General features: G+C 40.8%; 1 protein-coding gene across 1 annotated transcript; it reads left to right on the plus strand.

Annotated features, from left to right (window-relative positions):
* Positions 1 to 524: 524 nt before the first annotated feature.
* On the plus strand, positions 525 to 27,859 carry LOC129358882 (scavenger receptor cysteine-rich type 1 protein M160-like). The gene is given in 13 exon segments (XM_055028110.1): positions 525 to 656; positions 4,602 to 4,910; positions 4,993 to 5,283; positions 5,938 to 6,246; positions 6,329 to 6,622; positions 25,609 to 25,721; positions 25,723 to 25,845; positions 25,847 to 25,919; positions 26,002 to 26,292; positions 26,939 to 27,100; positions 27,103 to 27,246; positions 27,330 to 27,522; positions 27,847 to 27,859. Coding segments are annotated over 13 exon segments (2,361 nt in total). The 5' UTR covers positions 525 to 610.
* The last annotated feature ends 112 nt before the right edge of the window (positions 27,860 to 27,971 follow it).

The raw sequence follows: 27,971 nt of genomic DNA on the forward strand, positions 1-27,971 counted from the left end.
GTAATACGGCTTTTTCAAAAAAGAAAACAAAATATATATGTTTTATTTATTTATTATTTTCCTGGTAATATAAATAAGCAACACTTAGCCTGGCGGAGGAGCCAGTAAAGCCTGGCGGGCCTCCAGGCTTATCAGACCCTGGGGGAAACCCTGCTTGTGTTTTCTGCAGTTATTGCTGACATCAGGTTTATGTTCTCTCTCTGTTTCTTCTCTTCATAGCAGCAACACCTGGGCTCAGTTCTGCTCAGCAGTGACTCCTTCCTGCAGGGAAGCTGAGCTGCTGCTGCCAACAACATCAGGTTCCCCTTCAGTGGATGAAACACACCTGGATCCACTCCGCCACTTGCAGAAGAAGCACTGAACTAAACACAGGAACAACAGAGACTGGTGAAAGCCTGAATCCCAGAATGCCCAGTATGAGCCCAGTATGAACCCATCTTCACGATGAGCTCCTAGGAAGGAGGCGTTTTCTCTGAAAGCAGCCAAAGACGTGAACTGTGACGTTCAGGAAGTAGCAGATAAAACAGCTTAAAGTAGGAAGTCTTCAGAGTCTGGAGCCTCATCCTGATCACATCAAGAGACGAAGCTTCGCTCCACATTCAGAGGAAACATGGACCAAACAGCTCTGATGCTGCTGCTGTGTCTCTGCAGCTCAGGTAGGACTCCACTTTCACACAAAACACTGATATTCACTGGAGTTCAAGTTCAAAACGATCGACTGGTAAACATGTTAAATTTTACAATCAAAAACCTGGAAACTGTTTCTGGTCTCAGATCGTAGAGCTGCTGCTGCAGTTAGTGATGTTTATATTGTCTACTTGCTGCTAAGGAGCCAATAACATCAACAGTTGTTGGTTTCAGTGTTTTGATGAAGTAAAGCACTTTGAACTGCCTTGTTGCTGAAATGAGCTATAAAATTAATCTGATTGATTGATTGATAAGGAGAAGCTGCAGAAACTCTGCAGCGGCGCTGAATCTGCGCAGTAAACAGGTGGAGCCGCATAAAATGGCTCCTTCTGCATGAATCCTCTCATCTTCCTCTTGGCTCCACAGGTTCTCTCTGAGGTTCTGGTCAGGCCCGTTTGCTGGCCAACCGAGCCCAGTAGCACCACGGTCACTGGACCAGCTTCTGGTACCGCTGGTTGTGGTGAAAAACGTTTGGGCTCCGTCTGACGTGGGAGCGTCTCAGGCAGGATGTGGATCTGGCCTGCTGCAGATTAGAATCAATCAACCAATCAATCAAGTTTATTTGTAAAGCACATTTCAGCACCAAGGCGGTTCAAAGAGCTTTACGTCATAAAAACACAAAAATAAAAAAAGACGCCAGTTTACAGTAAACCAGTAAACTGTACATTTGGTCAAAGTGTCGTCGTTACACATCAAATGTTGATCAGTTTCATTGATTATGTTTCTAAAGCAAATCTGACCTGCTGGGTTTTTAGTCCAGATTTAAAGGAACTCAGTGTTTCGGTTGTTTTGCAGAGTTAATTATTGAAACGGCTTTTCAATCATTTTGCCGATGAATGAAAGGTTGGAGATCGGCCTGTAATTCTGCAGCAATGATTCGTTCAGATGGTTTTTTATCAGCGGTTTGAAAACTGCTGGGGGAAACACCTGATGAGCGAAGAGTTTACTATTTGAATCGGATCAGATGAAATGACAGGCAGGACTTCCTGAAGAAAAGTTGTGGGTGTGACATCAAGACAGCAGGAAGAGGAGCTTCATTCATTTATTATGTCTTCTGAGTTTTTAGAGTTCAGTATTTAAAATTGAGTCGTTTTTTCTGCATTTGTTATGTTCAGTATAGCATTGATATTGAATTTAGAGAGGATGTGCAGATTAATCCTCTAATTGTGGTGATTTTCTCTAAAGAAATGTGCAGGCCCAGTTTGGCTGCAGCTCAGGTGGTTTGTGAGTCTGTCAGCTGTAGCAAATGAAGCTCAATCATTGTTCATGTTCTGCTTTATGAGCGTTTCCCTGCAATGTTAGTGCAGACGTTGGAGATTTCACCATAAACGTGACGTTGAGTTTCACTCCGTTGACGTTCGGCCCCAACAGAGTCGTCTTGCAGATCTATAATATACATCTGTGGTTTCAAAGGTAACAGTGAAACAATCAGACGGGGCCACATCAGTTACAGAGACGCTGGAAATATTCACAGCCTGCCTGATAAGCAGGTCCATAATGTGTCCTTGATGACGTGTTGCTGGGTTAACATGTGAATTAAAGCAAAATGATCAACAATATCACAGCTGTAAAAGCCAAATAATCTAAATAAGCATTACCTGTGGCACAGCTGTGACACTTAGTGGTGGGTGTGTAGTAAGTGGGTGTGACTGTCACTTAGTATGAATGAGAGCCGTACTGACGCGCTGGCTCACTATGTAGAAGGAAACGGGTGCGCCGGGTGGAGGGTCATAATTTCTGTTGACCGTGTTAAATATTGTTTATTGTTAGCATCATTATGATTTAGCCTGGTCAGCATGTGTCAGTTTTAAAGTCTGAAGTATTTAAGCTGATATATGGAATAAATTGATGGTAACAACAACAAAGGAGCCACTGGAAGTGATTGGAACACGCATCATGACAGCAACAACCTACCCAGTTAACCCCGTGCGACCTTCTATATTATTGTTAGTTTTTACCGCACAATTAACAGCTTTTAATTCCCTCTGTCTTCAGGCTCGTCAACATGCTGTTGAAATCTCCCACAATTATTTAACTGTCAGAATCAATGAATATAACAGATAAAAACCCATTAAAGTCAATAGAGATGTTTTTCCACATATGATGGGATTTTGCATAGAGTTAGCATCAGAGCTCATTTATGGACTTTTACGCAAAAACAATTAATTTGACTTTGGTTGGTCTCAGTAAAGACATAAAGTATAAATGGGTAGAAAAGGAGAATAATGAGAAACATTTCAGGTCTTACTACAGAGCGTACATAACATTTCAGTCTGGGCTTTAACTAGGCCACTCCTACATAAAGGTGCTATGATCAGAAGCATCCATGACAGCTCTGCCTCTAAGAGAAGATAAAATAAACACCATCAACAGGATCCTATCATCACATCCTAAATCAATCTGTCTTTGCTTTTTCTAACCCAACATGTAAATGTTGTTTCTTCCAGCGCTGGCTGATGAACTCAGACTGGTAGCAGGAAGGAGTCGCTGTGTTGGCAGACTGGAGAAGAAGGAACGGGGAGACTGGGAACCAGTGGAGTTTTGGGACTATAACTGGAACTTTACATCAGCAGGATTTTGCAGACAGCTCCACTGTGGATCTGTGGTGGCGTTCCAAGGAGATGAGAGCGGCAATGTAGAGATCGTCTGTTCAGGTGATTTCATATCCTGGCCAGTGTCTTCCTGTTCTGCTTCCAACTCCACTTTAAAAATATTCTCACTTCCAGCTCAGTCTGGGCTTCTTCCCCTTCACCTGGATTCCCTCTGGTAGATTTTCTACTGGACCAATCAGTGAACAGAAGAAGTTTGAATGATGACCTTGATTTGCTGTTATTGTAGAAACACAGTCTGTCTGTAGTTTAATCAATGGCAGTGGAGGAAGTTCAGTCCATGTTGGTCACACTTTCAAATATTGAATGAACATCAACAGTCGCCTCATTGGGCTCTTCTCTGTTTTATGGTGGACAAATTATTGTAAGGTAATATCTGCTGGTTGTATTGTCTTCATCCTAAATGCCAGTGAACTCTCACCAAATGAAGCTGTTTGGTTTGCAAGCACAAGGTTGGGAGATGTTTTCCTGCAGCTGCATGAGAACCAGCCTTGGTATAAAACTCCTGTTGTCTCTGCCTGGGAGTTTTCAATGAGAAATGTTTCACTATAGATCGTCTGATCTGCTCTCTGTATTGAGCACAATATGCCAATAAACCTGATTGAGTGATTTCATATATCACTGCTTGGTAATTGATTTTCTCCAACATGTTTGCAGCCCAGAAAACTTCCAGTAAACTTAGTGTGGATCTGGTGCATTGCATGTCATGGACAAACATTAGACACTGGGTGAAATTTAAAACCTCAAACAGTCCAGACTCTCTGGATGAACCAAAGTGTGGAACAGAGCGGCTGGTTTTTACCAGGTTAGTGACTGAATGAAGTTTGATTAGATTCAAGGGGAACCAGTGGAGCAGATTCAGGGCTATAAAAACCTCAATGTCACTGAGAAGAAGCTGATCAAATGTTGCACTTCCTCCACAAATTAAGTTCAGAGAGTTAAGATGATAGTTTTCTATGATTCTGTCATTAAATCTGTCATTTGCTTTGTAGAAAACAATGATAAAATATTAATAATTGATCATTCATAGGTTCTTTGTGCTGTTCTAGTGTAATTTTCTCTGTTTGTCTTCAGTTTTTTTCCATTCATCTCCAGGCCTGCAGTAAAGGCAGATGCTAAAAGTGCAAAAATATTAAACACGAGATATAAAAAATAATAAACTCTTCCCAGCCCCCCTCTCCGCCCGTTCTCCACTAGTTGGTTTGTTCCTCCACAGAGTCTGAACTGGATTGTAGCTTTGCTGAACAAACTGGAACCAAATTCAGTGAAAATGTTGAAGAAACTTTTTTCTTTCTGCATCCACAGATTCAGTCAGGCTGGTTCCAGGGACCAACCAGTGCTCAGGCAGACTGGAGGTGAAGACCAACCAGTCGTGGTCCTCAGTGTGTGAAAAAGACTTTGACCTGCAGGATGCACAGGTGGTCTGCAGGGAGATTGGCTGTGGGCCTCCTTCAGTCCTCCAGGGGGCGCTCTATGGAGAAGCAGAGGCTCCAGTGGGGAGCAGAGAGTTCCTGTGTGAAGGCAGTGAGTCTGCTCTGCTGAACTGCAGCAGCAGGAAGAGTTCAGGTAGAAACAGCTGCTCACCTGGTCAAGCTGTTGGACTCACCTGTTCAGGTAGAGGAGGATCTGCAGACCTGCTGCTGTTCACTGCTTCACTTCCTTCATTAATGAACTCTCTGTCTCTGCTCAGATCAAGACATCAGGTTGGTGGGAGAGGCCAGTCGATGTGCCGGGAAACTGGAGATGTTCCATCAAGAAGAGTGGAGACCAGTATATGTTTGGGAACTTTACTGGAACATGAACTTAGTTGCTGCAGTTTGTGCTGCACTGGACTGTGGTTCTGCTGTTTCAGCAAGAAAATCAATGGAAGCTTCAGAGAGACCAGTTTGGTGGATCGGGTCTGACTGTTCTCAGTCAGGATCTGCATTAAAAAACTGTTTACCTTATGGTGGTTCCAGTCATCAGAGCCATGAGATCATCTGCTCAGGTAAATCTGAACTCATATTTATATAAAATGTTTCTTCCATCAGGTTCCAGACGTCTGCAGAGAAATCGTCACCTTTAACTAAGAACCTGAAGCCTTGAGGGAAACTAAAATAATTTAAATATCCAGATAAAGTTCTCAGTTATTCCAATAGATGAACAAAAACTCATCATTTTAATAACTTTTAATCTCTGCTGCTTTGAAGTCGATGCATCAAAATCCCAGGAGTTCAAGGAAATCAGACATGTTTAAACCCTGAAAATCAACAGGAAATGACTTTTGATCCAAAATGGTGGACTTCCTGTTTTTAGTGGAAATAGCAGGAAAACCTTTTGTTTGTTATGGTTGTTGGCCTGGCTGAACTAGGGGGCGCTGTTCAGCCATATTGCCATTTATTTTTAATTCCTATGAAATATTCACATTTTCACAGAGATTAAAGTTTGTTAGACATTTAGTGAGTTTATGATCATGTTAAGGCCCAAAATGTGATAAATTCAGCAGAAATAATAATGAATGATAAACTTGCAGGTACAGTCGGTTTCACTTCACTTTGTTTTCTTGACCTTTATTTTCATCAAACTCAGAGATGTTTCCATGAGTATCTAGAAAAATAAAGTTCTGAAATATTTTAAACCTTTTTTCTTTCTGCATCCACAGATTCAGTCAGGCTGGTTCCAGGGACCAACCGGTGCTCAGGCAGACTGGAGGTGAAGACCAACCAGTCGTGGTCCTCAGTGTGTGAAAAAGACTTTGACCTGCAGGATGCACAGGTGGTCTGCAGGGAGATTGGCTGTGGGCCTCCTTCAGTCCTCCAGGGGGCGCTCTATGGAGAAGCAGAGGCTCCAGTGGGGAGCAGAGAGTTCCTGTGTGAAGGCAGTGAGTCTGCTCTGCTGAACTGCAGCAGCAGGAAGAGTTCAGGTAGAAACAGTAGCTCACCTGGTCAAGCTGTTGGACTCACCTGTTCAGGTAGAGGAGGATCTGCAGACCTGCTGCTGTTCACTGCTTCACTTCCTTCATTAATGAACTCTCTGTCTCTGCTCACATCAAGACAACATCAGGTTGGTGGGAGAGGCCAGTCGATGTGCCGGGAGACTGGAGATGTTCCATCAAGAAGAGTGGAGACCAGTATATGTTAGGGATCCTTACTGGAACATGAACTCAGTTGCTGCAGTTTGTGCTGAACTGGACTGTGGTTCTGCTGTTTCAGCAAGAAAATCAAAGGAAGCTTCAGAGAGACCAGTTTGGTGGATCAGGTCTGAATGTTTTCAGTCAGGATCTGCATTAAAAAACTGTTTACCTGATGATGATACCAATGATCAGAGCAATGAGATCATCTGCTCAGGTAAATCTGAACTCATATTTATATATTTTAAAATGTTTCTTCCATCAGGTTCCAGATGTTTAGAAACTAAAACTGGTTTAAATATTACTGACTTTACTGAATCATAAAGTTGTTAGTAATCATGTAGAAACATGCTAGTAACCATGGTAACCAGTCTAGGATCAGCCATCTTGTTTTCCACCTCAGATCAGATCCAGTTGTCTCTGTGTTTCCTCTGCGTTGCCAGGTCTGCTGGTTGAGCCGCTCATCTTCCTCTCTTCCTCCACTGACGGGGTCTCCACAGGCAGAAAGCAGGGGTCTGAGCTCCTCATTGGCTCAGAGTTCAGCATCATGTGCTCCATCAGGCCTCAGTATGCAGGCGGCTCCTTCCAGCTCATCTTCAGCACCTCTAACTACACTCAGAACCAGACCCTGCCAGCTGTTAATCACTCCGCCCTCTTCCTGTTCGCTGCTGCTGGCCACGCCCACCAAGGAACCTACGGCTGCCTTTACCACGTCTACGTTTTCTCCCATAACTTCTGGTCTATGAGCCAGCCTCTCAACCTCACTGTCTCAGATAAACTCATGGAGTCCATCAGGAGAAGTTCTGCTTCAGGTGAACCAGCAGCTGTCTGCCTCATTCATGAGGTCAGAGAGGAGGATTGATTATATTAATGTTCATGATCTACAGGCAGCATGAAAACCAGGGTCTATATGATTATTGTACATTTCTAGCTGGACTCATCTGATGAAAGCTGATCCTGAATCTGTTTCATTCATTTTCAGCCCATCTCACTGCTTTGATCATCAGACTGGTTGTCGTCCTGCTGGGAATGCTGGGAATGCTGGGATCCGTCCTGCTCCTCTACTATAAGGTACTGCATGTATCATGCATGTGTGAGTTGGGAAAGTGTTTGCCTTGCAGCTGAACATCCTCTGTTTCCAGGCCAGGAGAAACCAGAAGTCTGGACCAGAAAACATCATGATGAACGTTCTTGATGAAGGATCCAGAGCTGAAGGTGGCTTAGAGGAGGAGGCTGCAGTCTGAAGGAACCAGGAGAAAATCATCTTGGTTTCACATCCACAGGAAGGAGCAGAGACAAAATATAATTAGAGATATCTCAAATTGCTAAAACATCTAGTCATAACACAATTTGAGATATCTGGAATGTAAGGGCGACAAAACCGAATTTATGTTGAAACGGCTTGCCATAATCAATCAGTCTTTAGCTGTTTCTCTGAACTCTGTATTATTATAAAGTTGTAGAATATTTTCTTTTTTGCATTCTTATGACATCCTTAAATGTTTAATATGCTTTATGAAAGAAAATGCGTTTGCTTGCAGTCTGTTTTGTAGCTCAGTAGATTGTTAAACTGTGAGGATGGAATGAAACCTTTCCTATCAAACAGTTTGCTGTGTTTTGCTCGAGGCTCTTTCTCCTGACTGTGTTCAGTGAGCAGAGACTCCAAATGCTGTAAAGCCTTCAAATAAATATTGACAAAGAATTGATATATTTTCTCTGGTTTTTGATCGTTTTTCCTCAGTCTGTTAAAGATCATTTCAACCCCAAACAGGATCCAATCAGGTTGAGGGCAACAGGAGATCAGATGCATCGACCAGCCTAAGTAGTTAAACTTCAGTCCACTTCCTGGGTCAGGTGTGGGCAACTCCAGGCCTCCAGGGTCTCCTGCAACTTTTAGAGAATCTCTACTTCAACACCTGAGTCAAATAATGAGGACATTAGCAGGATTCTGGAGAACTTGCCTGCACTTAGGAGGTGATTGGCCCATTGGATCAAAGTGTGTTGGGTGACGTCTAAGAGTTGCAGGACACCGGCCCTCCAGGACCAGGATTGCTCATCATGTCCTGGTTGAATGAGGGGAGCCTGAAGTCTCGTTCCCAGACCTTCTGACTGACAGGATCCATAAGAAGCTCAATAATTTGCATTACTGGGTGAAAAATTGTTTCAAACTTTTACTGTGATGAGCTAAATGTATTATTTTTACAAGGACAGGGTCAGGCTGTGGTTGAACCAAGAGAAATGTTAAAAGTTAAAATAAACTCCAGCTGGGGAGCAAAATATAACGATCTAAAATGTAACTACTGGCTGGTTTTAGCGTTTCTGTACCTTTAAGGAAAGAAAGCTCCTGGAGAAACATCTCATGAAATAAAACAGCCTTCCATTGGGCTATAGAGACACAAATGAATAAGCATTTATTTCTATGGCTCTACAAACTGGTCAAGAGTTTGTTACTCCTCTCATTTATTAACAGCTATGTTTGTGCTCCAAACATAGGAGTTTATACATCTGGGAGGCCAAGTACATATTCTTGCTCATTTCACATGATGCAAGTCATCCCTGCTTGGAACATCACCTGCATTTTGTACAACCAATGCACACATAAGTAATGACATTTGTATAAAACAGAAAAGTGAACTGCTCTAGAAGACAACTCTTTCACTGCACCAGTGAAATGCAAGGAAGCAGATTGTCACCTAATGGGGGAACAATGCTGCACTTTTATTCCTGTAACAGTTTGAGCAACATTCACCACGAATTGGGTCAATTATTAAAACGACAACAAAAGGATAATTCTAGTTCCACTCTGTGGGGACGGTTTTGGTTGTGATGTTGTCCTTGTGGTTAAATCAATGGTGACCAATCTGATTTCAGCCACTATGATAAACCTGCTGGTTTCTCCATTAACCTCATGAAACTGATGATTTTCTCAAGGAAGATGAAGACAGTTTCTAGGAGTAAATCCTCTGAAGTGATGTGAAAACTTAAACTGTGAGGAGCGTTTCTGCTGATGAATTATATCGGCTGTCATTAACTATGGTGTGGTAACTACATCTGAATATTGTTTTAAGTCTCATCACATTAAATCAGTGGCTTCATTGTTTGACATTTGATGATTTTCCTTGATTTGTGTTTCTTCAAATAAAAACTTCCCCATTTATTTGGCAGATTATTGTGCATCATTTTCTTGATCCTATATTTTATTATTATTTTTGGTCAAACTTTTCTAATATGAAAAGAGGGGAAATATGCATCAATGCATAACAGTTTTATGATTCTCGTGTAATACAGGCGTATTCTCCAGCGTTTTCTCTGACCTCTATATGACAATCAGCTTATTAAATTGCTTTTCTGCTATGCATCTTTATGTTGACCTTGATTATTTAATTTGCCTTATGAAGGAAAATACATATATTTTCAGTCAGTTTTTTTTGGACTAACTAGATTGTCAAACTATGTGAATTGAATGAAACCCTTCCTATAAAACTGGACCCTGTGTTCTGCTCCAGGCTCTTTCTCCTCACTGTTGTTAATTTCCACAATACAAGGAATAAAGATTATTTTACTCTCCCACCATGCAAGAGGAAGGACAGAAAAATATATATTTTTAAAGAAAATAAAATGTAGAACTCATTTCCTTAATCTGTTATAAATATTAGAGCTTTTAATAGTTTAATTATTTTATTACATAGTCTTTTAATTGTGCATTTATGAAATAGTATGCTATGTTTCTAATATACTGCTCAAAAAAATAAAGGGAACACTCAAATTCGGCTAAAGACCTCGAGCCGTTTCTCCTGCTAGCGCTAGGCTAGCATGTTTTTTTGGCTGTATTTACCCAGAATGCCTTGCGCTGCTGTCCACTGACTAGGCAAACAATCTGGAGTAAATTAAAGCGGACCAAACCGGACTGGTGTGAATGTTTGACATTGTATTTTGGCCAGTGATTAACTCTCTATGGCATTGTGTTGCCCTCAGGCAACAAACCACTATTTTGGCCCACACACCGCCCCTTTAATTTTTTTAAGTAAAACATCACATTAACAGTCTGATGATATGACTGTGACCAATGAAATTTGAGCTGGACGTGGCTTTGACCTTTGTCTTGGGGTGAAACAATCCTTTTTTGGACCACAGCTGACTTGGACACACAGCTAGCAGAAGGTAAGATAAATTTCACTTTTTTTTACATGTAAAAAAGGTGAACATTATCTTACTTAAAAGTAAGATAAATTACTTATCTTTACTTATCTTTAATTAATTAAATTTAACTAATTTAATTAATTAAAATTAATTAAATTTTAATTTAATTTAAATTAAAAGTATTTAAATTGAAATAATTTTGTATAAATAATATCTGTGATGTGCAGAAATAAGTGAAAAAGCATATTTGATTGAGTAAAGACACTTTTGTCTTCATTTATGTACTAAAATGGCAGTTTTTCATTCGTTGCCTCAGGGCAACATTGTGCAGTTTGACCACTTTTGTGTGAACTATAACAGGCTCATGGATGGAGATGTGTAGGGATGTGTAGTTATCAACATAATCAATTTTTTCCTGTACTATCTACTGTTACTCACAGGAAATGGATGCACAATGATTTTATGGGCGTAAGGAACATGATCAAGCGGTTAGGCTCATTCCTTCTGACACTGAGCTTGAGGAGAGTGACAGTGAGGAGGAGTGGACTCCAAATCAGGTTTGAGGGAGAGTTAGGAGATCAGGGTTCAGTCAGTAGAGTAACATACTGTATGGAATGAGCATGTATGTGCGTTTGTACATCAGTGAGTGAAGAGAGGTATATATGACCTATTCTAATTTTATGCTTACTGGTTTCTTTTGAAAACATGACCTGCCTGATGACAATGAGTCTGTGGATGGAGAGGAAAATGAAGATGATGAAGTATCACAGGAAGCTGTTCCACGCTTACCCCGTTGGAGAACAGCCCACAGTGCCAATATCACCGATTACCCAGAATGGCAGGCCAGTCTTCCAAAATCAGATCATATCAATTCCCCCTACAAATACTTCAAGATGTCTTTTTCTGAAGACATTCTGGAAGTAGTTGTAGAGCAGTCAAATTTATATGCAATTCACTGTGACACCAACAAGCCCCTTAACCTTGCTAAAAAAGAACTGGATCAATTTATGGGTACAGCAGTATACATGTCATTGTTTGGATTACCAGGCACCCGCATGTTTTTAACAAAGCCACACGAGTGTCCCAGGCAGCTGACACCATGGCACTAAACAGTTGGGAGTTCATTAAAAAATCCCTGCACTTCAACAACAATGAAGTGAAACAACGAGAAAATATTGATCCACTCCACAAAATCCGACCAGTGGTCACTCATCTTACCTTAAAGCTGCAGACAATACCAATGAGTGAGAGTTGGCTGTAGATGAGCAGATGGTCCCTTTAAAGGGAAGAAATACACTCTAGCAATACCTGCCAACTAAGCCAAAGAAATGGGGCTACAAGATATTCATCTCGGCTGGCTCTGATAGTGACCCGCACAATTTTGAGATTTACACAGGGAGAGTCGTGCAACCACCTGAGCTGCCAGATGTAGGAACAAGTGGCAATGTTGTCCTCCACCTGTCAATACCCTGACACCAGAACTACAAGGTGTTCCTTGACAACTGGTTCACGAGTGTCCCTCTCACTCACACTTGCTCAGCAGGGAATCACTGTACTGGTACTGTTCGTAGCAACAGACTACAGGTGTCAACTTGATGTGTGATGTTGAGTTGAAGAGAACTGGGCGTGGATCTTTTGAACAGAAGATGGCCATGGTTGGAGAAACCACCTTGCATGCTGTGAAATGCTATGATAACCGTTCAGTCAGTCTTCTCAGCAATTACACTGGAGCACACCCAGTCACCGACGTTGATAGGTGGGATGGCAAGAAAAAAAAATCATCAAAGTTCCCTATCCTGCTGTGGTGAGAGAGTACAATAAGAATATGGTGGAGTGGATCTGCTGGACTCCCTCATTGCACAGTACCGCAACAAAATCAGGTCGAAAAAGTGGAACCATCTCCTGATGTTCCACTTTATTGACATGACCATCGTGACTTCCTGGCTGCTCTACAAGAGAGACTGCAGCAGCACTGGGATGAGAAAAGAGAAAAGCTTTATACATTCAAGTCATATATTGCAGAAAGCTTGTGCAAAAGTGGCAAGAATCTGGAGCGTAAGAGATTCTTATGAAGAGAAGAGGAGAAGAGGACCCGCTACACCCATCCCGGTCCCTGATGTGCGTCTGGATGCCACAGCCCACTGGATGGTTATGGATGAAAACAAAGGGAGATGCACGGTACCAAGATGCAAAGGTACACCTAAAGCCAAGTGCCAAAAATGTGACGCCCACCTTTGTTTCACATCCACCAGCAACTGCTCCATGAGGTTCCATACAGAATAATACAAACTGTAATTAGTAAAAAAGAGAAACACAGAGCCATTCAGTAACCCACAGGAACATGTATTTAGAAACATAAACACACACTGCAGCTAATCTCTGATGCACTAATTGATAAACCATTTGTGGCTGTTTGCTGAAAGGAAACTTGTTGAAATTTTTGTTGTTGAAATAAAACTTATTCTAATGTATTTATTGCTTGTTTCTTCATCATTCCACTTATTAAATAAATACTACAGTATAAAGAAAACCTTGGCGTTTTAGTACCCTCATAGCATCTTGTTGCCCTGAGACAACAAACCACATTCTAATTAATATATTATAAAGACACCCTCAAGCTCCCAAAACTAGGGTGAAATATTTTTTCCTCATAAAATAAAAATTTATGCCATAGAGGGTTAAAAAAAGAGACAAATAAATTTCCGCCAAAAACTTGAAGATTTTGCAGAAAACAAAAAGCAATTTGTTAGTTTAAGAAATTTGTAAAGGAAAAACTGAAATTAATCAGAAATTTTCTAGAAAACAACTTGGAAAGTAAAATATTTCAAATTTTGATGGCAAAATTTCCACATTTTTTACAGTTCTGGATTGTTTTGCTATAATTGTATTAATTTTTTTGTCTTTCTATCTATGACGGCCTTAGTTTGCTGTCACATAAATGAACCTTAGTTTGAAACTACAGAATGGATTCCACTGGCAACAGAAACCTGACAGATTAGGAGGATTTTTAACCAAAGGATCATTTTTTAATTGAGGTTAAACACTAAGATGTTTCTCTTTTGTTGACTCAGTTTCTGCTTTTATAGATTAAATTAAATTTAAAAGCCCTGACTCAGGTCCGGCCCTTTTTACCAAATAGAAAAAGTGATTTACAGATTTTGTCTCTACACAAATTAAACAACTTTACTGCATTTTTATTAACATTTAGATGTTTTATTTCTAAAACACTAAATTTTCTGTTTACTGATGATGTTCATTTTAAAAATCAGCTTCAAAAGCAAATATTTTGTTTTGGGTTGTTACTTTTCTTCTGCAGAGCATCAATGCCCCTCCCCCACCTAATGCTGCAAGTCAGCTGACTGCAATGAAGTTTTTCAGATTGACTGATTGGAAATATTGAAACTCAAACAAGAAAGATGATCTTTTCTTTTTTGTTTAGCTTTAGTGCTAAGCTAATAATTATCTGGACTAATAGATTAGTGGAGTTAATTGCTAATTATTACAGAAAAGAATAAAATTCATCTCAGAAGTTGTAGTTTAATTTATTTGGGGATTTTGAAGAGTCAGTGGCTTTTTGCTTAGTGACGGATATTTCATCATTCAGTATACTGAGTCGGCCAAAGCAGATGGAAACTGTGATACTATCAAAAGATGATAAACATGCAAAAACATGTTTTATGTAAAATTATGAAGGTAAAAAATGTAATTAGTCCATCAGAGCAATTAGAAATGCCAGAAAACCTGCTGGTTTATTAAAAATGCACCGCAGAAGCCCGACCCGACTATCAAACTCAACTTTGGGCCAACCGGCTCGAATTTTGGCTCAGAGCTGCAAATGTTGAGATAATAGTTTAGATTTTCATGCATGCATGTTGCTGCAGCAGCATAAAGGGCTGGTAGTGTTTAATATGCTAAATAATAAATGTTTTGAGTTAAATGGGTCTAAAATATCTCAGCTCTTTGAAATAAACAACTTTTTCCAGCTGAAGATCTAAAGTTTAGATTCACCCTGAAAAACCTGGTTATGTTGCAATAAAGCTGATAATGTTGCTGACGCTTCAATCCAGATTAGCATCACTCAGCAAGCTCACGGCAGCACACAGAGGCTGAACACCCAGATTAATGTCTAGATTTCTCTCTGTTTCTTCTCTTCATAGCAGCAACACCTGGGCTCAGTTCTGCTCAGCAGTGACTCCTTCCTGCAGGGAAGCTGAGCTGCTGCTGCCAACAACATCAGGTTCCCCTTCAGTGGATCAAACACACCTGAGTTCCTCTTGCTTCTCCTGGCTTTGACCTTCAGCTCTGCTACAAGGACACAAGAAAAGAGTTGAGTTGGGACTTGAACTGGCACTTCAGGCTCCTTTCAGTCTGCAGGTTTTTCTAGTTCTACCTGCACTGTAAAAATGGGTCAAAACTCTGCAATAGACTGGTTGAACTGGGACATTACCTCCTTCATAATATTGTCTTGACAACTTGGCAATTTCCTTCAAATCTGCTGCTGTGTGGTGGTGTTGGACTCCAGGTCTGGGGAGGCTGGAGTGGACAAGACTTGGCTTAACTGAGCTCCAATACAGTCAAAGCGGGTCAATAATGTCTGAATATCTGTCACAATCGCCCTTTTGTGGCTGAACAGGGGAAACGGTCCGCTCACTCGTACTTGCTTTGTCTTCTAAGGACAGTAAACTGCGTCTCCCCATGGTCTCATCTATAATGGATTTCAGCCTCTTTAGCAACAGCAAGCGCTGATCCTTCCTGCCCAGAAATTTGGACATGTCAGGTAGCTAGTCAGATACTCAACACAACTTTCTGTATTATTTTGCATCAGCTGACTGGAGGCCAGTCCTTCAACGTCTCCTAGAGAAGTTGCAGTGAGGTGAGCTTAGCTACCTGTTAGCTGATGTAACTTCTTGAAGCTCCATAATATGTGCTTTCTCTCAGCGGACAACATCTTGCTGACCTCAAATGCATGGGTCCTCAGTCCATCACTCCGTAGGCTGGTACACCTTTCCACCGGTTACTGGCCTCTCTGCTACACACTGGGTCACTCCTGGCTCCAGGAACATGCAACTAGGTGTGGCCTGCTGATCCCGGACGAGCCCCCATGATCTGTTACCGGTCCCCAGCGTCAGGGCTGCTGTAGTAGTGATGTGAGCAATTTGACGAATATTAAACAGGATTTAGTAATGACAACCAAAGGGCTCTCTTTGGGATCCAGATTCAATCTCATTTATTTGTTCAACAAATGCTTTACATTACCTTTCTTTGTTAAAAACTCTGTTTATTTTTCTCACAAGAAATAATTAAGTTCATACATAATCCTTTTTACAATATCATCCTTCACTTGGATGAAGACAACCAAGGAATAGAGTGTTAAACAGGATAAATCAACTGTTTCAATTATCTGCATATTAACTGGTCTGAACATCAAACTGATTTTAAATTATTAATGATCAAAAATACAATTACCAAACTTACAAAAATATAACATTTAACTGTGATCCTAAACTCTGATAGCTAAAACTAAACATGCAAAAAATGTGTGTGTGGTGTGTGTGTGTGTGCGTGTGTGTCTGTTGGTAAATGTGGTTTACAAGGACATTTCATTAGAATACACACCACACTAGAGGGACATTTTGAATTAGCAGGACATGAGCCGAGTCCTGCTAATTTTGATAAAAATCTAAAAACATGGAAAGGTTTCTATTGATTCATTAAGCCCAAAAATGCAAAAAAAAAAAAAAAAAAAAAAAAAGAAACCGAGATGTCCTTTAATTCACATAAACTTGATTTTGTGTATAATTTATGTATCACCAAAGTGCCTCCTGTGGCACTTTTGTGTATTGCAAGACCTCATGAATATTCACACAAGCTCTTATTGAGATTGGTTGATGCTGGAAGGTCCTGCTAATTCTTGCAATGTCCTTCTAATTCATGTGCTCTTTACACTGGGGATGAGTTGGCAATATGATTACTTTGTGCTATAAGACTGCATATTTTATAAAAGTTAGTTGCATTCCTAAACCCAACCTTTTGACCAACCTTGGAATGTATGTGGCACCTAAAAATACACAGAATTGATATATTTTGATCAAATATTGTTAATTTGAAATATTATAAATAATAAATGTGTGGAATATGTGCATGGATTAAAAGAAATATAAACCATAAGAAAGCCATTGTTTCACCAAACTATTTTCGCACTCCACTGCTAACATTTAGTTGATTTTGGTCTCTACATCCTCAGAACCAGAATCAAACATTTTAAAGCAGAATTTAGCTTCAAAGCACACCAAATGTTGAATAAACTTCCAGAAAACTGCAAAACAGCTGAAACACTGAATTCCTTTAATTCAAGACTAAAACACCTATTTACAGTTGTTTCTGAATCTTAATCAATGGCACATGTATCAATGTATTTAATATATGATTTTAATTTTGATTTTACTTTGAATTTAATTTCTTTGTTTTCTTTTTTAAGGTAAATGTATTATTTTATGACTTAGTTCTGTGTTTCTTTGATGTAAAGCACTCAATTGCCTTGCAGCTGAAATGTGCTATACAAATAAACCTGACTTGACGACAGTTTTCAGATCTTGCCAAAGATTCTCCATTGAGTCTATGTCTAGACTTTGACTTGGCCATTCTAACACATAAATATGTTTTAATTTAAACCATTCCATTGTAGATCTGGCATTATGTTTAAGGTCATTGTCCTGCTGGACGTTGAACCTCTGCCCCAGCCTCAAATCATTTGCAGACTCCAGCAGGCTTTCTTCAAAGACTGCCCTGTATTTGGCTCAATCCATCTTACAATCAACTCTTAACAATCTTCCCTGTCCTTGAAGGAAAACAACCCCAGAGCATGATGCTGCCACCACCATGTTAGTCAGTAGGGAAGGTGTGTTCAGGGTGATGTGCAATGTCCATTCTCCACCACAAGTAGTGCTTTCCATTTTTGCCAAAACGTTACATTTTGGTCTTGTGTTATCGTTTTTGCTGTATCCCAACATGGCTTCTGGCAAACTGACAATGGGATGTCTTGTGGTTTTCTATACAATGGCTTTTTTTATTGGGACTCTTCCATAAAATCACATTTGTGCAGTGCATGACCAATAGTTGTACTGTGTACAGATTCCCCCACCTGAGGTGGCTATCTCTGCATTTGGTCCACAGCAACCAGGGACCTCTTGGTTGCATCTCTGATCATTGCTTTTATTCTTCAGCCTGTAAGTTTAGGTGGATGGCCTTGTCTTGGTAGGTTCACAGCTGTGCCATTCTTATTCCATCTCCAGATTATTCATGGAACAGTACTCTGTGAGATGTTCAAAGCTTGGAAAACCTATTTATAGCCTAAGCCTGATTCAAGCATCTCCACAACTTTATCCTTAACCTGTCTGGTGTGTTCCTTGCACTTCATGATGCTCTTGTGCACTAATATTTCCTTACCCAACTTTTGAGACAGTCACAGAGGAGTTGAATTTTAACTGGAATTAGATTACAAACAGGTGGACTATATTTAGTAATTAGCAGTCATCAAGCAACTTCTTAAGGCAATTGGATGCACTCAGCAAAAGGCGACTCAACACTTTTGCCACTTTTTAGCTTTTATTTGTAAAAAATGTTTTGAATCATGTATAGTTTTGTTTCTACTACACAACTATATACCACTTTGTGTTTGTCTTAACCATACAATTTTGTAAAAAATATGTTTGGGGTTATAATATCAGTATCTAATTTATTCATAGCACTTTAAAAACAAGTAATAAAATATGGAAAATTTCAAGGGCTAAGGTTACTTTTGCAAGCCACTCTACTTACAAATTGTAAGGCAAGTCCAATGAGAGAAACAAGGCCCAGACAATCAACAGTTATGTATCGAGAGTTATCATATGCCCTGCTGAGATAATAGGATGGAAAAAGGAGGAAATTCAGTCCGCTGATATAAGAATACAAAAGCTGATGATGATGTATGGAAAATTGTGCCACTCAAGGTTGTAGCACATTGGAGTAGCTGTTCTTTCATTGAGAATTTTATTTTTACACTTATATTGCTCCCTTTCTGGAGGAAAAATAGTTTTTGTTTGGACAAAAGTTCATTTTTGTTTTGCATACTGTATATTTGGACTGATTTTTGGAAATATTTTAATACTTTGCTATTTAGCTATGGTTATGCATCTTTACTGGATGCATAACCATAGCAACATGGTGTTTTATAACAGAGAGCAAACAATGCTACCAATGGAAAGAAAGGCTTAGACTGAAACAAAGCACAGTGGCACATATGCAAGTCCCTATCAGAGCAATAGCAGCCCAGATCTATAACATCCAGCAAGATCTTGGGTGCATGCTATGCAGAGTCCCCTTGCATCTAACACCAGGACGTAAGATGGTATCATGATAAGAATACATGGAACACCACAACCAAGTACCCAGAATAGAGTAAAGAAACATCTGAAGGGAATACAACCTTGAACACACCTTGTTAAAACAGGAAATGCCACACAAGGTTGTAGCAAATAAACAAGCAGAGACCCTGTAGTACTTCCAGATACAGAAAGACAAAATGCAAAAAGTCAAGCAACTAGACATGGTGATCACTGAGCAGCAGAGAAAAGCAGTTGTAATGATGTGGCTATCCCAAATGAACAGAAGGAACAGAAAAAACTAAGAGAAATACCAAAGGCTCAAAAAAGCCTCATCCTCCGAGGACCTAAGAAAAAGTTTGCCCACATCAGTGGATGACTTCTTTTGGGTTGTGTAGTCCACAATACTAAATTTTGCCCAACATGGGGTTTGGTGTCCACATATTAGGTCATTATTTTATGACTCAGTGGTGGTGGAATATTATAACAAATTACAGGTAAGACCCAAGATGGTCAGTGTTTATTGTTGTGGTGTAAGTTTACAAAAAGTTAGCAACTGTAGAGATTTACCATCTAAACATGGTGATTTAAAATGAATTAATGTTTTTATGAGAAAAATAATATCCACATATCATGTAAAAAGATAATTCTTTGTTGTTGGAATCATTAGGTCCCATTCAGCCCAAATATCAAAGATGAATTAATAATGCATGTCATGCAAGAGTTTGGGTCTTAGAGGTTAAAAAGAGTGTGGCTGTGGTCACTGAAACCCTTGGGGTAATGACCCCTAAACTGGAAGAGTAGCTCAAACAAATACCTGAAGATGCATCAGACCTCTTGAGACAGAGAAGCACACCTTTGGGAACTGCTAACATACTATGAAGACCACTCACACTCCAAGGCCTGCGGTAGAGGACTCAAGCTTTTTTTAATTTAATTTCCCTTTTTAGGATCAATAAATTTGAAAGACAGTATAACCACTCATGGAGTAATACAGAATTACAAATCTAAAAATAAAAGGCACAAATTATCCTAGATAATTATTAGTAATAAGATAATGTTTTAATATTTGAAGGTTTTGAACCTGTCAGTAGAAAGCTGAACTTGACTGCACTCAGAAACTCATTCAGTCATATAATTCAGGGTGATCTTTTCTTTTTTGTTTAGCTTTAGTGCTTAACTAATAATTAGCTGGACTAATAGATTAGTGGAGTTAATTGCTAATTATTACAGAAAAGAATAAAAATTCATCTCAGAAGTTGTAGTTTAATTTACTTGGGGATTTTGAAGAGTCAGTGGCTTTTTGCTTAGTGACGGATATTTCATCATTCAGTATATTGAGTCGGCCAAAGCAGATGGAAACTGTGATACTATCAAAAGATGATAAACATGCAAAAACATGTTTTATGTAAAATTATGAAGGTAAAAAATGTAATTAGTCCATCAGAGCAATTAGAAAAGCCAGAAAACCTGCTGGTTTATTAAAAATGCACCGCAGAAGCCCGACCCGACGATCAAACTCAACTTTGGGCCAACCGGCTCAAATTTTGGTCCGAGCTGCAAATGTTGAGATAATAGTTTAGATTTTCATGCATGCATGTTGCTGCAGCAACATAAAGGGGGCTGGTAGTGTTTAATATGCTAAATAATAAATTTTGAGTTAAATGGACCTAAAATATCTCAGCTCTTTGAAATAAACAACTTTTTCCAGCTGAAGATCTAAAGTTTAGATTCACCCTGAAAAACCTGGTTATGTTGCAATAAAGCTGATAATGTTGCTGACGCTACAATCCAGATTAGCATCACTCAGCAAGCTCACGGCAGCACACAGAGGCTGAACACCCAGATTAATGTCTAGATTTCTCTCTCTGCCTCTATGAAGCCTTTCTGCTCTGATGATCAAAGACAGAAAAAACAATAATTCAAATATTCCAGATTTATAATCTGAAACCGTGTTTTTGTATTAAAAGAGAGGAAAAGTAAAAATATTACAAGGTAATTAAATGTTACAGGAAACATCGGCAGTGAAATGCTATTTAAACCCACAACTATAGAGTCTTAAAAACATCAAATCAAAAACTACGATTCAAATGAATATCAATTATTTGCTCTTCTGTTTAATCCACAGTCAGCCTGCGGCTCCATAAGGCCCCCAGGGCTTCGGTGGCCCCAGAAAAATAATATTTTAACACAAACACATAAAGGTAACATTTGTTTATTAATCAAAGCTGCTAAATTTAATAGTTTCAACATAAATTAAAAGATTTTAAATTTAAGATTTTAAAGTTTACTGTGCAAAAGTTTAAAGAATAATATTCATAGTTAGATTGTTTTTTTCCCATGTCAACAATCTAGAGATGCTGATGTTTCTAGCAGCAAGAGGGGCCCCAAAGTCAAACTCTGCTGCAGGCAGAGGGGACAAAGCATTTGGCCTGGTTTGATGCATCGTGTGACAGGAAAAATAATAATAAATCATTTAAAACCAGCGTGATGCTGGGCTGAACCGCTTACCCAGTAACGCACCGGCCAACTGGGACCAACTGGGACCAACTGGGGCCAACTGGGACCAACTGGGGCCAACTGGGACCAACTGGGACCACCTGGGACCAACTGGGGCCAACTGGGACCAACTGGGGCCAACTGGGACCACCTGGGACCACCTGGGACCACCTGGGACCAACTGGGCCAACTGGGACCAACTGGGACCAACTGGGGCCAACTGGGACCATCTGGGACCATCTGGGACCAATGGGACCAATTGGAACCAACTGGGACCAACTGGGGCCAACTGACATAAACTTTACAGTGCAGAGAGAGAACTGGTCGCTGGGCGGCGCACTGGGCCGGGGGGCGGGGTAAAGGCCAGGGGGCGGGGCTAAAGGCCCTTTATACCCAAAATAATAAAGCCCTTGATAATATAAGTTTACAACATAGACAGAGGCAGGCGCCGCATGCGCAGCGTGTCGCAGAACCTCCTTTACCTCTGCATGTTCGTTGCGTATCGAACGCGCCGAATTACGTTCACACAGACTGGAAGATGCTCTTCCAGGCGGCTACAATCTAAACCTTAAATAGTCGCCATCCTGCTGTCTTGGCTCCACGCGCTCAACCCCAACAGTTGAGAGCGACTATAACTCAGCCTTCAGTCCCTGATGTCACCGCTGTTCCACCAACAGAGAGAAAATGGGATGTAATACGGCTTTTTCAAAAAAAGAAAATGAAATGTATGTTTTTATTTATTTATTATTTTCCTGGTAATATAAATAAGCAACACTTAGCCTGGCAGAGGAGCCAGTAAAGCCTGGCGGGCCTCCAGGCTTATCAGACCCTGGGGGAAACCCTGCTTGTGTTTTCTGCAGTTATTGCTGACATCAGGTTTATGTTCTCTCTCTGTTTCTTCTCTTCATAGCAGCAACACCTGGGCTCAGTTCTGCTCAGCAGTGACTCCTTGCTGCAGGGAAGCGAGCTGCTGCTGCCAACAACATCAGGTTCCTTCAGTGGATGAAACACACCTGGATCCACTCCGCCACTTGCAGAACAAGCACTGAACTAAACACAGGAACAACAGAGACTGGTGAAAGCCTGAATCCCAGTAGGCCCAGTATGAGCCCAGTATGAACCCATCTTCACCATGAGCTCCTAGGAAGGAGGCGTTTTCTCTGAAAGCAGCCAAAGACGTGAACTGTGACGTTCAGGAAGTAGCAGATAAAACAGCTTAAAGTAGGAAGTCTTCAGAGTCTGGAGCCTCATCCTGATCACATCAAGAGACGAAGCTTCGCTCCACATTCAGAGGAAACATGGACCAAACAGCTCTGATGCTGCTGCTGTCTCTGCAGCTCAGGTAGGACTCCACTTTCACACAAAACACTGATATTCACTGGAGTACAAGTTCAAAACGATCGACTGGTAAACATGTTAAATTTTACTATCAAAAACCTGGAAACTGTTTCTGGTCTCAGATCGTAGAGCTGCTGCTGCAGTTAGTGATTTTATTGTCTACTTGCTGCTAAGGAGCCAATAACATCAACAGTTGTTGGTTTCAGTGTTTTGATGAAGTAAAGCACTTTGAACTGCCTTGTTGCTGAAATGAGCTATAAAATTAATCTGATTGATTGATTGATAAGGAGAAGCTGCAGAAACTCTGCAGCGGCGCTGAATCTGCGCAGTAAACAGGTGGAGCCGCATAAAATGGCTCCTTCTGCATGAATCCTCTCATCTTCCTCTTGGCTCCACAGGTTCTCTCTGAGGTTCTGGTCAGGCCTGTTTGCTGGCCAACCGAGCCAGTAGCACCACAATCACTGGACCAGCTTCTGGTACCGCTGGGTGTGCTGGTGAAAACGATGTGCAGATTGATCCTCTAATTGTGGTGATTTTCTCTAAAGAAATGTGCAGGCCCAGTTTGGCTGCAGCTCAGGTGGTTTGTGAGTCTGTCAGCTGTAGCAAATGAAGTCAATCATTGTTCATGTTCTGCTTTATGAGCGTTTCCCTGCAATGTTAGTGCAGACGTTGGAGATTTCACCATAAACGTGACGTTGAGTTTCACTCCGTTGACGTTCGGCCCAACAGAGTCGTCTTGCAGATCTATAATATACATCTGTGGTTTCAAAGGTAACAGTGAAACAATCAGACGGGGCCACATCTGTTACAGAGACGCTGGAAATATTCACAGCCTGCCTGATGAGCAGGTCCATAATGTGTCCTTGATGACGTGTTGCTGGGTTAACATGTGAATTAAAGCAAAATGATCAACAATATCACAGCTTTTAATCCCCTCTGTCTTCAGGCTCGTCAACATGGTGTTGAAATCTCCACAATTATTTAACTGTCAGAATCAATGAATATAACAGATAAAAACCCATTAAAGTCAATAGAGATGTTTTTCCAGATATGATGGGATTTTGCATAGAGTTAGCATCAGAGCTCATTTATGGACTTTACACAAAAACAGTTAATTTGACTTTGGTTGGTCTCAGTAAAGACATCAAGTATAAATGGGTAGAAAAGGAGAATAATGAGAAACATTTCAGGTCTTACTACAGCGTACATAACATTTCAGTCTGGGCTTTAACTAGGCCACTCCTACATAAAGGTGCTTTGATCAGAACCATCCATGACAGCTCTGCCTCTAAGAGAAGATAAAATAAACACCATCAACAGGATCCTGTCATCACATCCTAAATCAATCTGTCTTTGCTTTTTCTAACCCAACATGTAAATGTTGTTTCTTCCCAGCGCTGGCTGATGAACTCAGACTGGTAGCAGGAAGGAGTCGCTGTGTTGGCAGACTGGAGAAGAAGGAACTGGAAGACTGGGAACCAGTGAAGTATTGGGACTATAACGGGAACTTTACATCAGCAGCTGGATTTGCAGACAGCTCCACTGTGGATCTGTGGTGTCGTTACGAAGAGATGAGAGCTACAATGTAGAGATCGTCTGTTCAGGTGATTCATATCCTGGCCAGTGTCTTCCTGTTCTGCTTCCAACTCCTCTTTAAAAATATTCTCACTTCCAGCTCAGTCTGGGCTTCTTCCCCTTCACCTGGATTCCCTCTGGTAGATTTTCTACTGGACCAATCAGTGAACAGAAGAAGTTTGAATGATGACCTTGATTTGCTGTTATTGTAGAAACACAGTCTGTCTGTAGTTTAATCAGTGGCAGTGGAGGAAGTTCAGTCCATGTTGGTCACACTTTCAAATATTGAATGAACATCAACAGTCGCCTCATTGGGCTCTTCTCTGTTTTGTGGTGGACAAATTATAGTAAGGTAATATCTGCTGGTTGTATTGTCTTCATCCTAAATGCCAGTGAACTCTCACCAAATGAAGCTGTTTGGTTTGCAAGCACAAGGTTGGGAGATGTTTTCCTGCAGCTGCATGAGAACCAGCCTTGGTATAAAACTCCTGTTGTCTCTGCCTGGGAGTTTTCAATGGGAAATGTTTCACTATAGATCGTCTGATCTGCTCTCTGTATTGAGCACAATGTGCCAATAAACCTGATTGAGTGATTTTATATATCACTGCTTGGTAATTGATTTTTCCCTCAACATGTTTGCAGCCCAGGAAACTTCCAGTAAACTTAGTGTGGATCTGGTCCATTGCATGTCATGGACAACCATTAGACACTGGGTGAAATTTAAAACCTCAACACAGTCCAGACTCTCTGGATGAACCAAAGTGTGGAACAGAGCGGCTGGTTTTTACCAGGTTAGTGACTGAATGAAGTTTGATTAGATTAAAGGGGAACCAGTGGAGCAGATTCAGGGCTATAAAAACCTCAATGTCACTGAGAAGAAGCTGATCAAATGTTGCACTTCCTCCACAAATTAAGTTCAGAGAGTTAATATGATAGTTTTCTATGATTCTGTCATTAAATCTGTCATTTGCTTTGTAGAAAACAATGATAAAATATTAATAATTGATCATTCATAGGTTCTTTGTGCTGTTCTAGTGTAATTTTCTCTCTGTCTTCAGTTTTTTCCATTCATCTCCAGGCCTGCAGTAAAGGCAGATGCTAAAAGTGCAAAGAATATTAAAACATGAGATATAAAAATAATAAACTCTTCCCAGCCCCCCTCTCCGCCTGTTCTCCACTAGTTGGTTGTTCCTGCACAGAGTCTGAACTGGATTGTAGCTTTGCTGAACAAACTGGAACCAAATTCAGTGAAAATATTGAAGAAACTTTTTTCTTTCTGCATCCACAGATTCAGTCAGGCTGGTTCCAGGGACCAACCGGTGCTCAGGCAGACTGGAGGTGAAGACCAACCAGTCGTGGTCCTCAGTGTGTGAAAAAGACTTTGACCTGCAGGATGCACAGGGTGGTCTGCAGGGAGATTGGCTGTGGGCCTCCTTCAGTCCTCCAGGGGGCGCTCTATGGAGAAGCAGAGGCTCCAGTGGGGAGCAGAGAGTTCCTGTGTGAAGGCAGTGAGTCTGCTCTGCTGAAACTGCAGCAGCAGGAAGAGTTCAGGTAGAAACAGCTGCTCACCTGGTCAAGCTGTTGGACTCACCTGTTCAGGTAGAGGAGGATCTGCAGACCTGCTGCTGTTCACTGCTTCACTTCCTTCATTAATCAACTCTCTGTCTCTGCTCACATCAAGACAACATCAGGTTGGTGGGAGAGGCCAGTCGATGTGCCGGGAGACTAGAGATGTTCCATCAAGAGTGGAGACCAGTATATGTTTGGGAACTTTACTGGACCATGAACTCAGTTGCTGCAGTTTGTGCTGAACTGGACTGTGGTTCTGCTGTTTCAGCAAGAAAATCAAATGAAGCTTCAGAGAGATCAGTTTGGTGGATCAGGTCTTACTGTTCTCAGTCAGGATCTGCATTAAAAAACTGTTTACCTGATGATGTAACCAGTATTCAGAGCCGTGAGATCATCTGCTCAGGTAAAAATCATATATATCTAAAATGTTTCTTCCATCAGGTTCCAGACGTCTGCAGAGAAACCGTCACCTTTAACTAAGAACCTGAAGCCTTGAGGGAAACTAAAATCATTTAAATATCCAGATAAAGTTCTCAGTTTATTCCAATAGATGAACAAAAACTCATCATTTTGATAACTTTTAATCTCTGCTGCTTTGAAGTCGATGCATCAAAATCCCAGGAGTTCAAGGAAATCAAACATGTTTAAAACCTGAAAATCGACAGGAAATGACTTTGATCCAAAATGGTGGACTTCCTGTTTTTAGTGGAAATAGCAGGAAAACCTTGTTTGTTATGGTTGTTGGCCGGCTGAACTAGGGGGCGCTGTTCAGCCATATTGCCACATTTATTTTTAATTCCACTTAAATATTCACATTTTCAGAGATTAAAGTTTGTTAGACATTTAGTGAGTTTATGATCATGTTAAGGCCCAAAATGTGATAAATTCAGCAGAAATAATAATGAATGATAAACTTGCAGGTACAGTCGGTTTCACTTCACTTTGTTTTCTTGACCTTTATTTTCATCAAACTCAGAGATGTTTCCATGAGTATCTAGAAAAATAAAGTTCTGAAATATTTTAAAGCTTTTTTCTTTCTGCATCCACAGATTCAGTCAGGCTGGTTCCAGGGACCAACCAGTGCTCAGGCAGACTGGAGGTGAAGACCAACCAGTCGTGGTCCTCAGTGTGTGAAAAAGACTTTGACCTGCAGGATGCACAGGTGGTCTGCAGGGAGATTGGCTGTGGGCCTCCTTCAGTCCTCCAGGGGGCGTCTATGGAGAAGCAGAGGCTCCAGTGGGGAGCAGAGAGTTCCTGTGTGAAGGCAGTGAGTCTGCTCTGCTGAACTGCAGCAGCAGGGAGAGTTCAGGTAGAAACAGCTGCTCACCTGGTCAAGCTGTTGGACTCACCTGTTCAGGTAGAGGAGGATCTGCAGACCTGCTGCTGTTCACTGCTTCACTTCCTTCATTAAATCAACTCTCTGTCTCTGCTCAGATCAAGACAACATCAGGTTGGTGGGAGAGGCCAGTCGATGTGCCGGGAAACTGGAGATGTTCCATAAAGAATGGAGACCAGTATATGTTTGGGATCCTTACTGGAACATGAACTCAGTTGCTGCAGTTTGTGCTGAACTGGACTGTGGTTCTGCTGTTTCAGCAAGAATTATGGAGGAGGCTTCAGAGAGACCAGTTTGGTTGATCGGGTCTTACTGTTCTCAGTCAGGATCTGCATTAAAAAACTGTTTACCTGATAATAAAACCAATGATCAGAGCCATGAGATCATCTGCTCAGGTAAATCTGAACTCATATTCATATATTTTAAAATGTTTCTTCCATCAGGTTCCAGATGTTTAGAAACTAAAACTGGTTTAAATATTACTGACTTTACTGAATCATAAAGTTGTTAGTAATCATGTAGAAACATGCTAGTAACCATGGTAACCAGTCTATGATCAGCCATCTTGTTTTCCACCTCAGATCAGATCCAGTTGTCTCTGTGTTTCCTCTGCGTTGCCAGGTCTGCTGGTTGAGCCGCTCATCTTCCTCTCTTCCTCCACTGACGGGGTCTCCACAGGCAGAAAGCAGGGGTCTGAGCTCCTCATTGGCTCAGAGTTCAGCATCATGTGCTCCATCAGGCCTCAG

The sequence above is a fragment of the Poeciliopsis prolifica genome, unplaced genomic scaffold (assembly GCF_027474105.1).
Source record: "Poeciliopsis prolifica strain line A6 unplaced genomic scaffold, Auburn_PproV2 SCAFFOLD004, whole genome shotgun sequence".
Lineage (NCBI taxonomy): Eukaryota > Metazoa > Chordata > Actinopteri > Cyprinodontiformes > Poeciliidae > Poeciliopsis > Poeciliopsis prolifica.